The sequence below is a fragment of the Phocoena phocoena genome, chromosome 3 (genome assembly GCF_963924675.1).
Source record: "Phocoena phocoena chromosome 3, mPhoPho1.1, whole genome shotgun sequence".
NCBI classification, from domain to species: Eukaryota; Metazoa; Chordata; class Mammalia; order Artiodactyla; family Phocoenidae; genus Phocoena; species Phocoena phocoena.
The window spans coordinates 12,385,142-12,396,512 of record NC_089221.1 but is presented as its reverse complement, the minus strand read 5'-3'; the positions used below and the strand labels follow the sequence as shown (position 1 = coordinate 12,396,512).

General features: G+C 55.2%; 1 protein-coding gene across 1 annotated transcript in view; it reads right to left on the bottom strand.

Annotated features, from left to right (window-relative positions):
* Positions 1–1,646: 1,646 nt before the first annotated feature.
* The window catches only part of TRIO (trio Rho guanine nucleotide exchange factor), a 372,408-nt gene continuing 362,683 nt past the window's right edge, over positions 1,647–11,371 (bottom strand). The window contains exons 50-57 of the mRNA XM_065873385.1: positions 11,116–11,254; positions 10,273–10,300; positions 9,910–10,072; positions 9,506–9,627; positions 7,510–7,588; positions 5,581–5,781; positions 2,778–2,916; positions 1,647–2,201 (exon numbers count right to left, since the gene is read on the bottom strand). Coding sequence (XP_065729457.1) covers positions 1,647–2,201; positions 2,778–2,916; positions 5,581–5,781; positions 7,510–7,588; positions 9,506–9,627; positions 9,910–10,072; positions 10,273–10,300; positions 11,116–11,254 — 1,426 coding nt within the window. The remainder of the gene's footprint in view (positions 2,202–2,777; positions 2,917–5,580; positions 5,782–7,509; positions 7,589–9,505; positions 9,628–9,909; positions 10,073–10,272; positions 10,301–11,115; positions 11,255–11,371) is intronic.

The following is an 11,371-nucleotide window of genomic DNA, read 5'->3' as shown; positions in this document are numbered from 1 at the left end:
TACGAATACACATCCAGTTTTGAATCCAATTTCTTTTAAAAAGTTTCTGTACAATTTTACAAGAAACAAACAAAAACCCAACAAAAGAATAAATAAAATACATTGGAAGCTGCAAAGCTCAACTATGCCAGTTCATGGCTGAAGACCCAGGTGTCTGGCTGGCTTGGGAAGCGGGTTTTTTTTTTTTTTTTTTTTTTTTTTAGTGTATTTCACACAACGAGGATAAAAAGACATCCAGAAAAATTCAAGCGTGCCCAGAAACGCAGCGTCTTTTGTTGAGGGCCTCCCACACCAGCGTGAATTCTGCCACAGTGCCACAGACGCCAATGCCAGCCTCAAGGCGGCTACTGCTTGATTGGCTTTTATTTCTTACCAAAAGCTCAAAATCCAGCCAATTTTTGTACCGAAAGTTGAATGTCAAAAAGTCTAAAAAGTAGGAAATGTCCAGACTGATTTTGGGAGAAAAAAAATAATACTTTGGCATTCTGAATAATAGCATAATAAAATTTAAAACATTACCCTATTATCCAGTTTTATATTCAGAGTATGAAATCACTTTTTACAGTCCTCAAAACTGACAAATTTCACGAAGAGTTAAGTCTCTCTGAACCGATGGCACAGGGCAAAGACCCCCCCCCTCCCACCCACCCCCGACACACGCACAAAACCATAAAGCTCACCGTACGAAGTATGTGCTTTTTCTATATATTTATTACAGGTACAACAGAGGTCTTCATAAATAGTTGCATAAAATGTTAAAGCCACAACATTGCACATGATATGAAATAAAACCAAAAAAACCCCAATGAGTGCATTTACAGTATTTTCATCTGACTGTATACTGCTCAACAATCTGACTGACGGCTTGGGGGTGGGACGTGTGGGGAGGGGCAGAGGGGCAGGACCCAACCTGATGTCCTCGGTGGGTGGGCAGACCCCTCGGACCCCCAAAGGAAGCCCCGGGCCGGAGGCGGGGAGCGGGGGGGTGGGGGTGGGGGAAGGCAGTGGGGGGAAAGGACAGACCGAAGGCAGGACCAGTCTTATATACAAGTAAGGCCTACATTTCATCAGAGCAAAACGATTCATTCTATTTTTATGCAAAAGTTTGAGGTTGAATGCACGTTTCAGAAACCTAGTCTGGCGTAGGGGCCAGAGGCACACAGACCAGGCAGCTGCAAAAGCTCAGAGCCAGGTGGACCCCGAGCTGGACGAGGCCACGGAGACGGCCGCCGCTGGGGCCGGGGTCTTCCCCAGAGGTGTCCAGTATCTCTGTTTTGTTCGTTAACACCAGTGGTTGAACATAGGCATTTCGCTTCCTTGAAGAAATCCTGGAAAATGTTAAATTTGCAAAATTCTACTCATGTTCGTTTAAAAAAGTTTTTTATTTTTTTTGCAGAAACCTGAATAAAAGACTGTGACACAGCAATGCTGTCTCCGCCCCCGCAGAGTGTTCGAGAAGGTCCTCCACCCCAGCACAGCTTGCAGCCCGAGTCCCAGGCACTGCCGAGCACAGCTCACTCGGAATGCAATTTCACACGATGAACGTACGGCAGCTGATCAGTTATGTTGGTTTGTGTTTCTCTTCAAAATTCAAATGAACAGCTGATTGGCAGGTGAAAGAGAATGAGAAAGGACTTCAAGATAGGTCAAACTCTAGGCAAAAGCCTGCTCTGTAAGAAGTTTTTAATGCTACGAATCGGTCGAACATCGTTCTGGTGTTTGCGCCGCTCAATGAAGGAGGTCAGTCTGGACGTGTCGAGGACGCCCGCGCCTTTGCCGTGGCCATGGCCGTGGCCCGACTGCAGCCACTGCTCCTGGAGGGCCAGCGCAGCCGAGGGACGCTTGGCAGGGTCCTCGTGCAGGAGGAAGCACACGAAGTCCTTGGCCCTCTGGCTCACTCCTTGGAAGTAGTCATCTGGGAAACTAAAGTCTAGCCGGCAAATGTTCAGGCAGGTCTCTTCCACGCTGTCGTCCAGGAAGGGGGACACGCCGCTGAGAAGCACATAGGCCAGCACTCCAACACTCCACGTGTCCGAGGTCAGGGAGACCGGGTTCCCCAGGATGATTTCGGGGGCTGCGAATTCGGGGTTCCCCAGTAACTGGTGGATGTGGTAGGTCGTGTTGAGTTGGACAGCATCTCCAAAGTCAGCTAGTTTGATGGTTGGCTTGGCTAAACTCTGATCCACTAGGATGTTTTCGGGCTAGGAGACAGGACAAGACAACCGTCATCCACTCCGGCAACCCCAATCTCAAGCTGAGGTGCAAGGCTCACCAGGAATCTAGGAGGTCGACTGGCGCCGACCGTCCACGTGCGAAACAGGACAAAGCCCTCGGAGGAGGACAGAGAGGCAACCCAGAGGAGAAGCTGCCCTGACTCCTCCGCAGCTGTCACGCGCAGCTGCTGTGTTAAACCATGCCGGTGAGTGAAGCCGGGGATTCACTTCCCTCCCGGCGGTGGCAGCAGCGACCCTCCGCCTCCCGCCTCCGTCACCCTGCTCCAGCCCCATCCCGACCCAGCGACACTCACAGGAACCCCCTGAAATCGGAAGAAATGTCTGAAGAGCTCACACGTTTACCTGGTACTTTATTGTTTGTGTATATCCAACGTTTAAAAACAGAGATTAGAAATCACTGCTCCCATCTCCCGCCCCTTGTGTTGGTCCCCAGTCCCCGCGGGCTCCTGGCCTGGCTTCAGAGGACAGGCTGAGAGTGGGCTCTGCATCTCGCATGGCCGCGCTGGGGTCCCTCGGCTTTCCCGTCCCCGGGGCCCCACTAACCTTTAGGTCCAGGTGTGCTATCCTGCAGTTGTGAAGGTAACGGACGGCTTCCAGAACCTCCCCCAGATATGCCCTGATCTTCCCCTCCGTGAGGTTTCCCCATCGCACCACACATTCCAGGAGCCGTCCCTGGTCAGCCCTGCAGAGGGAGGAATGTGCGTTACGGTGCGGGTCGGTCACTTCAGACCCGTCTCCTGCGATATACGCATCACCTCCGTGCCCCGCTGTCACTGTTCTGTCAGCTTTTGGGGATCACACCTCTACCTGAAGGCAGGACGGGATCAAGGGGGCGATTTCTTTTTAAGCTCACCGTGGAGGCACAAGTGGGGAACACAGCATCTGGACCCACAGAGGGAACTGGGAGGCAGAGATGGGTGCACCCAGGCTCCCCAACCCCGCCCCCAGCAGGCTGCTGGAGGAGGGGATAATGTGAGACCACCTCCCCAAGCCTTAGTCTCGTCGTCTGGAAAATGGGTCATGTGACGGCTGAACGAGAGAACGTTAAGACACGGACAATACAGTGAGGGCTTCACGTGGGACTCAAAGTCTTCCTACTGTGAAATTGCTTTTAACATTTAAAAAACACCTATACAGAGCAGCCCTGTGCCAGGGACTAAGTGCTTTCTATCAATTCACTTAATCCTCACGACAACCCTCTGGGAAGAGTGTTTTATGGCCCCCATTTTACAGATGAGGAAACGGAGGCACAGAGAAGGTATGTAACTTTCCCAAGGTCACATAGCTCATAAGGGAAGGCTAGACTTGCAAGGAGGTGGTCTGGCCCCAGCCTCCCTGAACACTGGGCTAGGCTGCCCTTTTTGCAAAACAGAAATTTATGGAAAGATCAGCCACCTGTTTGCTAATGTCGAGTAATCAAGGGAACTTCGGTAGTAAGTAGTCTGTTACAAAAATTAACCCTATTAACAGCAATGATGAGGCCAAACCATTTAGTTTCCAGCGAAAAGAAATGACAGCTGGATGCACTGAAAATGTAAACCAGAAACCGAGGTCTTGCAGGAGATTTCTGACAAAGACTCTAGGACTCTCTTTCTTGTTGAAACTCCCTGGGGAAGATACGCAGAGGCTTTTGGTCACCAAGCTTCTAGAGCCAGAAAGCACCTTCCCCGGTACTGAGGGCCCACAGGGGCCAGGCCTCTGCCTGGACATCGTTTTAGCCCCATAATGATCCTTCAAGTCGCTGAGCGTCCACGGGAGCCGAGGTTGAGAAATGAGCCCCAGGTCCGCCGACCTGCCCTTTGCACATGATGGCCAGCCTTGGGGGCGGCTGGGGAGGGCGGAGACCTTTCCTGCTCCCTCCGTCATCTGGGAGGCTCGCTAGGCCAGAGAGAGGGCTGGACAGGCCCACAGAGATGCTCCAGCGGGAGCCCTGGGCGGGGACACCCTCGAAACATCCCCTGCCTGGGGTCGGCGGGGAGCGAGGCTGAGGCTCGACCTGGCGCCGAGGGCCCTGCAGCAGCTGCACCCGTGAAGGCTATGATGCGGAGGCACTTCCAAAGTCTTTGCGGATGGGACCAATGGGATGGCGGGTGCGGGACCTCAAGGGAGTGCCCGCGAGCAAGGAGCTCACGGTCCCTGTGACCACGCCCCGCGCGGCTCCACAGGTGGCCCTCCTGCCAGGCCCACTCTTCCCAACAACGTGTCAAGAACTAGGAAATGGGGCTTCCCTGGTGGCGCAGTGCTTGAGAGTCCGCCTGCCGAAGCAGGGGACACGGGTTTGTGCCCCGGTCCGGGAAGATCCCACATGCCGCAGAGCGGCTGGGCCCGTGAGCCGTGGCCTGCACGTCTGGAGCCTGTGCTCCGCAGCGGGAGAGGCCACAACAGTGAGAGGCCCTCGTACTCCCCCCCACCCCCCCAAAAAAAAAAAAAAAAAAAAAAAAAAAAGAACTAGGAAATGGCACAAAAGATGGTGCTCCGGCCGATGGAAACGGACTCAGGAATCCAAGGAAATGTATGAAATGACTCCCCCCTGAAAAGGAGGACTAGGACATTCAACAAAGCTACATGACGAGGAGTCTCAGAGAGACCAGAGTGTTCTACGGGCAGGGCTTCTCAACCCGGTGTTACTGATACTTTGGGACAACGGTCCTCTGTTGCAGGGCCGCCCTGTGCCTTGTGGGGCGGTGAGCTGTGACCAGCAAAACGTCTGCAGACTTGCCAAATGTCCCCTGGGGGGCAAAGTGTCCCCGGGCTGAGGCCCCCTGCTCTTGGGTCGAAGCTCTCACACTTTATCTTTAAACGACGCAAATGTTTCCTGAGATGGCACACAGGGCCCAGTAAGTACCACGGGGACCAGCGGGCTGCCCTGGGGGGAGCCACCCCCCTCCAGAGGGCGCACCTACGCTCCCATTCTCATCACCCTTGGAGGGGCAGGACGGGCCCCGGGGCAGAGCTGCAGGCGCCCACCAGCCGGGCTTGCCCAGCTGGGCAGACACGTGGGACCAGCTCAGCCTGAGAGCACGAGCAGGGCTGTGGTCTGCAGAGGCCTGGCCTCTCGGGACCTTTGGGAACCAGGGGGCATCTCCAGGTTGGCTGCGACCCCCGAGGGAGCCTGGGTGGGGAGCATTTGGATGCCAGGTTTGTGCTTCCTCGCCAGGCAGCTGTACTTCCCTCTGGCATTGCTGGAAAGCTCTAGAACTGTGGTCTCTGAGAGCAGACGTGCTTTTTTAGAAGCTCTGTGAATCCTAACATCCTGATTTCTATACTTCTTAGAGAACAAACAGCAAGACCACTTGGAGTCGAGGCTGAGCGCTAGAAAGAGGAGAGGCAGCTGGCGTGTACGCACATTTCCAGAACCAGGACGTAGCTGGTGGCGGTCTCGAAGGTGTCGAGGAGGCCAACCAGCAGCGGGTGCTGGAGGTTCTGCAGGATTCCAAGCTCGTGGGTGACCTGGTCGCGCTTCATCAACTTCTTGTTCACAAACTTCGTGGCCACTGCTCGTTTGGTGCCTTTCTGATCGCATTTCTTAACGACAGAGAATCTGCCCCTGGAAGACAGGTGGAGAAGGTCATTTTCAGAGGACTCTGAGTGTGTCACGGAGAAAAGACTCTTTCAACCCAGGCAGCCTCCCCAGCTGGTAGCCCTGCTCTCCCCGGCCGCCAGTGGAGGGGCTGCAGCCGCGCGACGGCCCCAAGGAAGCCTGCCCATGCCTGTGCCTGTCCTGTCTCCTCCCCTCCCAGAGGTGGGCTCCGTCCGGCTCAGGACAGCCACGTGACTTCCTGCCGCCGCTGAATGGAGCAGCAGTGACATCGTGAGATGTACCAGGCGGCTTCCACCTTGCTCTCGTGGAAACCTCGTTGCGTGAAGAAGCTTGGAACGGACTACTAGGTGGCTCCTGGGCACCCCACGCCCCCCACTTCGGACGGGAGCGTCTACTGTCATCACCGTGTCTGCCTTGCCGCTGCAGGATGAGTCGGGGGGCTGGTAACTCATCTCTAGTTTGTGGTCTCCGGAGCTGCGCCCAGCGAACCGCACCCAGGAAGCCTCGGCTGTACCTCGACTGGATCCGGATAACAAGATCCTGGACCTCAGGCCTGAGCCGGCTGCCACGGTGGGATGAGATTTGGGGGCTGGGGAATGCAGACTGCGGGGAGGAAGGTGGGCACACTGCTTTGCCCCTCCTCCCACGGACAGGCGGAGTCTCTTTCTCCTCCCTTGAATCTGGGCTGGCTGGTGGCTGTTTGCGTCCACAGGATGTGGACGAAGTGTGGTTGTTAATTTCTGAAGCTGGGCCCTGAGAGGCTGCAGCCTCTGCTTCTGCTCTCCCGGGCTGCGACTGCCATCACACGAGGAGGCCCAGGGTGAACGTCTATGTGGACAGAGGCCACAGACACGCGGGCGAGGCATGGGGGTGCCAGCTGACCGAGCCCAGGAGGGAGCAAGAGAGTAACTGTCCGGTCAGTGGCACGTTGCACAAAGTGATACATCTCTGCTGCTCTGGACAGCAGGGCTGAGCCTTGTGCAGCGACAGATGACTGACAGGCACTTCGGGCTGATCCACACAGGCGTGTGCATGGATCCCTGGGGCCAGCGGATCCCGGAATGGCCATCGGAGTGTACGAGGCTGCTGCTGGTGGGGGGGGGGGGTCCTCGGAAAGCTTTTTAACGGGGACAAGCTCAGCTGTCATGCTTCTGACCTTCTTCTTGCCCTACGGGACGCGACATGAGGCGTGGCTGAGTGCCGTGCCACCTCAGAAGGAGCAGGGTGACGGAGGGCGCCGCTGAGCCACCGCCTGAGCCCTGGCTGCCGTCCGAAGAGGAACAGCCCCTCTCTGTCGAAGCCCCCTCTTGGTCTACGCAGGGGGACCCTAAACCTCCAGGCACAGCCGAGACCTGAAGGACACATTCAGCCCCTCTCAACTGGGTTCCAGAGCATAATGTACCACGAGAAGGGGTGTGAGTGACTCTTCCCTGGATTCTCCCGAGAACGGGCACAGCCAGTGCTGCCTGGGCACGGAGCAGAAGCGCACTCATCACGTCACCGGACGGCTCACGGTATGAAGCCTTGATTCTCTCCTGGAACCTGCACTGGCAATCTTCTCCTCACTTCCTCAGCGTTTAACACCAACAGGCAATCACCACTTCCGCTTCGGATGTAATACATCTAACTTCCAACTGCTGGCAAAATCCGCCACTGAACTTTCTCTGTGGGCTCCTACAGAGCTGTGTCTCTGACTCTGCGATCTCGGGAGGGGCTGCGGGTTTTCCACCATACCTGCCGAGCTCAGCCACTTCGCTGTAGAAGCAGTCAAAGTTGTCCTTCCAGGTCACCATGACGCCATCGCTGCCTGGACCTGCAAGAAAGGCAGCGTCTCCCTGAGCCTGGTGTACGGGGCGCCTCTTGGGGAAGGAGACTAGAGCCCTGCGCTGTCCAACCTGGTGTACGGGGCGCCTCTTGGGGAAGGAGACTAGAGCCCTGCGCTGTCCAGCCTGGTGTACGGGGCGCCTCTTGGGGAAGGAGACTAGAGCCCTGCGCGGTCCAACCTGGTGTACGGGGCGCCTCTTGGGGAAGGAGACTAGAGCCCTGCGCGGTCCAACCTGGTGTACGGGGCGCCTCTTGGGGAAGGAGACTAGAGCCCTGCACTGTCCAACCTGGTGTACGGGGCGCCTCTTGGGGAAGGAGACTAGAGCCCTGCGCGGTCCAACCTGGTGTACGGGGCGCCTCTTGGGGAAGGAGACTAGAGCCCTGCGCGGTCCAACCTGGTGTACGGGGCGCCTCTTGGGGAAGGAGACTAGAGCCCTGCGCGGTCCAACCTGGTGTACGGGGCGCCTCTTGGGGAAGGAGACTAGAGCCCTGCGCGGTCCAGCCTGGTGTACGGGGCGCCTCTTGGGGAAGGAGACTAGAGCCCTGCGCGGTCCAGCCTGGTGTACGGGGCGCCTCTTGGGGAAGGAGACTAGAGCCCTGCGCTGTCCAATGTGGCAGCTGCCCGGGCTGCTGAGTGTCTGAACGGAGGCTCGTGGAAATGGAGACACACCGGAAGTATAAAATCCACACTGCGCTGGGACTTCGTATGGGACAAAGATGGATTTATGTGACAGAAATAAACACACACTTGCTTTTCCATTATTTTCCCATTTGCACTTCCGTAAGACCATTCCTATGAACAGCCTTCTGTCTCCCTAAGCTCCCTTGCTTTCACCAGTGATTTGTTAAAAAAAAAAAAAATCACCTGTATACTTTTTGTGACATCTTTTAAAAATTAGAACATTGGTGATTCTCTACTGTCAAATTCAAAATTATCTTCCTTTCCTGCGCTGTGATCCAAAACCAGAACCCTTCCCTTCTTTGACTTATGAGGTTACAATATATGGGATTAAGATATACAGCATATAAACTTCTAAAGACAATTCTGTTTACTGTCTACACTCAGGGCACTCCTGGACTCAATTCATCTTTTAGTCCTTTTATTTATTTACTTACCATAGTCTTAAAAAATTGGTTTTGTTTAATTTACTTAACTTATTTTAGTTCTTTACCTGTCATTCTAGGAGGTACATCCAGGTACATCCTATACCTGATGCAGCTGGAGGACCCAGGAGAAATCTCAGCAGCCCTGGGCCGCACAGCTGGCACAGCTGGCCTCCTGTGAAATGGTAGCTGGAAATCAGCCAGTATGTGTTGCTCACTAAGCATGTACATACGTCAGGTGCATCTACAGGAAATTCTAAAAGGTCTAAGATATGAGTTCTGCTGCCAGCAGCTCACGGTTTAGCTGAGGAGAGAGATCAGACCCTGCTGGGCATAGAGGGAGCAAGGGCTTTAGTCCCACCAGGGTCGCCCTGTGCTCATGGAAGGGCTGGGAGGACACACCCTCTGGAAGGGCTGTTGCGGTCTAGGACGGGTACAGAGCCTGCTCGGGGCTCACCCACACTCCCATCTTTCCTTTCTTTCCATTCTATTCTACGTGAGACTGACTGAGAGGAGCTTCTCTTAGAACTAAAGCATCAACCGAACCATCGGACAAGTGAGAAGCTGGAGACGAGAATGTTTTGAACACGAGGAGTACAGGCTGCCCTGCTCCCACCTGGAGGCTGGACCAGACGCTCACACGCTCAGTGGCCGTGGGCAGAAGCCCTCACCGTGCGCCTCCCCTGCCCGAGGGCATCCCCCCGGGTGTCCCAGAGGCTGGCCTGCTCCGTGCAGCCTCCGAGTGACTTGTCACGTATCTCAGGCCACATCGAGAGTGTGTGGGGCTCGGGGTACAGCTTACCTAGAACCCTGAGACTGGCTGAAGACGAGGCTGACCCCATGTCGTTCACTGCGATGCATGTGTAGATGCCGTCGTCCTCGGTGGTCACACCCACGATCTTCAGAGCGGCCTCTCCCAAGTCACTGCCACAGAGGAGGGCACACGGCGTTCAGAAAGGCTCAGCTCTCCCCGCCGCCAGCCCCCCGAGCTCTCTCCTTTGGGGTCACAGGAAATGAGGAGCTCAAATGCTGACGGGCAATATCAAGTGGGATTTCAACCCTAGCTGCACACCCAGGTACGACACCTTCCTTCATGGGAGACGTTCCGGGGCCAGAGATGACCCAGGCAATTGGCCACGTCAGTCCCAGTGGAACGAGGTCATGCTCACTGCCTGTGAAACTGACCCCCGAGGGGGCTTCCCTCACCTGTAGGAGATGCTGTAGTGACCATCGCTGTTCAAGGTGTTGTGTTCAGGGCCCTTCCAGGTGACCGAGGCCTTGGGGCGGCCACAGACCCGACATCTAAGAACAACGGTCTCCCCTGTCTCACACGTGACCTCGCTCAAGGGAATGACGAATTCTGGGGGAACTGCGCGAGAAAGGAGTCAGTAACGCTGGTCACCCAGTGCCCCCTCTTGTGCCCACCAACCCCCCCACCAACAAATGAAGGAGATGCTACCCAGGCCCAGAGCTCCACAGAAAACCCACGTCCACAGGCTACACTCGAGTGTCCTGAAATGCCCCGTAGACCTACCCTCTAAAGTCTACAAGAAAAAGAACAGAACTCACCGTCATAGATGTAGTTGGGATTGAGAAGCTGAAATGGAAAAAGCGCACAGGTATTAACCAGATACATGAGCTACTCTAAGATATACTGCTTCTATTCTGGGGCTACAGTTGTTGAAAGATGAAAGGAAACACGACTTGGTTTGCCTGCGTATCAATCAAAACCGACCACATTCCGACTGCCTTCGAATGCACTGGAAGGCTTCGTGTCACACAGGTGTAGGAGAGATTTTTCTTCCTACCCACAAACGCACAGCTTACACTCAGAGAAGTCCCTTTTACGCATCCTATGGGCTGAGTCCAGCAGATCCCCGAACCACCCACTTCTGCAGAATGGCCAGGGCCCTGACTCAGGGGCCTCGAGTTCCCCTCAAGAGACATTTCCTTTCTCCCCAGGCAAAACCTGCACAGGTTTAAGGCAATCTGATTACAGAAGTCAAGTGGACTGAAGCGCCCGCCGAGGGAATCCGCTGCAGCAGTGAACCTGCATCTTGGCATCTAGTCACTTCCCTTGTGGTCTGAGCCACAGCTGCTCTGTGCTCCGTCCGCTTCTGAGGTCCTAGTGTCTGCTCCCTCTGGGAATCCAGCAGCCTTCTCTGTAAGCTACACATGCACCCGCTTAGGGGTTTACCCGTATACCCGGCTCCTCAGAATACATATGCATACCTGCGCCACACTGCCCATGAGAGCGCCCTACAAAGCTCTGCAGGTCTGCTCAAAGGGCAGAGAGAGGCGGGTTGCCGCCAGGCAAGGCTGGGTGCCAGGTCCGCGACGGCTCCTCCTGGGCCGGCCCCAGCCCTGCGTGCTCCCTAAGGAGCACAGGCTCCTGGAGACATCCTTGCTCACCTTCACAGATACCTTGTTGCTGAGTCCTTCCCGAGACTTCCGATAACCGTTCTCTAACTTGCCTTCCCGTTTGCCGTCTTTATCTTTTTTCTCAGATTTTTTCCTTAAACGGAGTGCTGTGTGCCAAGATGTTGACTTCCTAGGGGGACCACAACACATTGTTAGTATTACGCTTTCCTGGTGTTCAGCAAACAATTCCTGAAAGCATCAGAGAAAAGCGGACTGTCCAATTTACACGGATATAGGGTGACTGAGA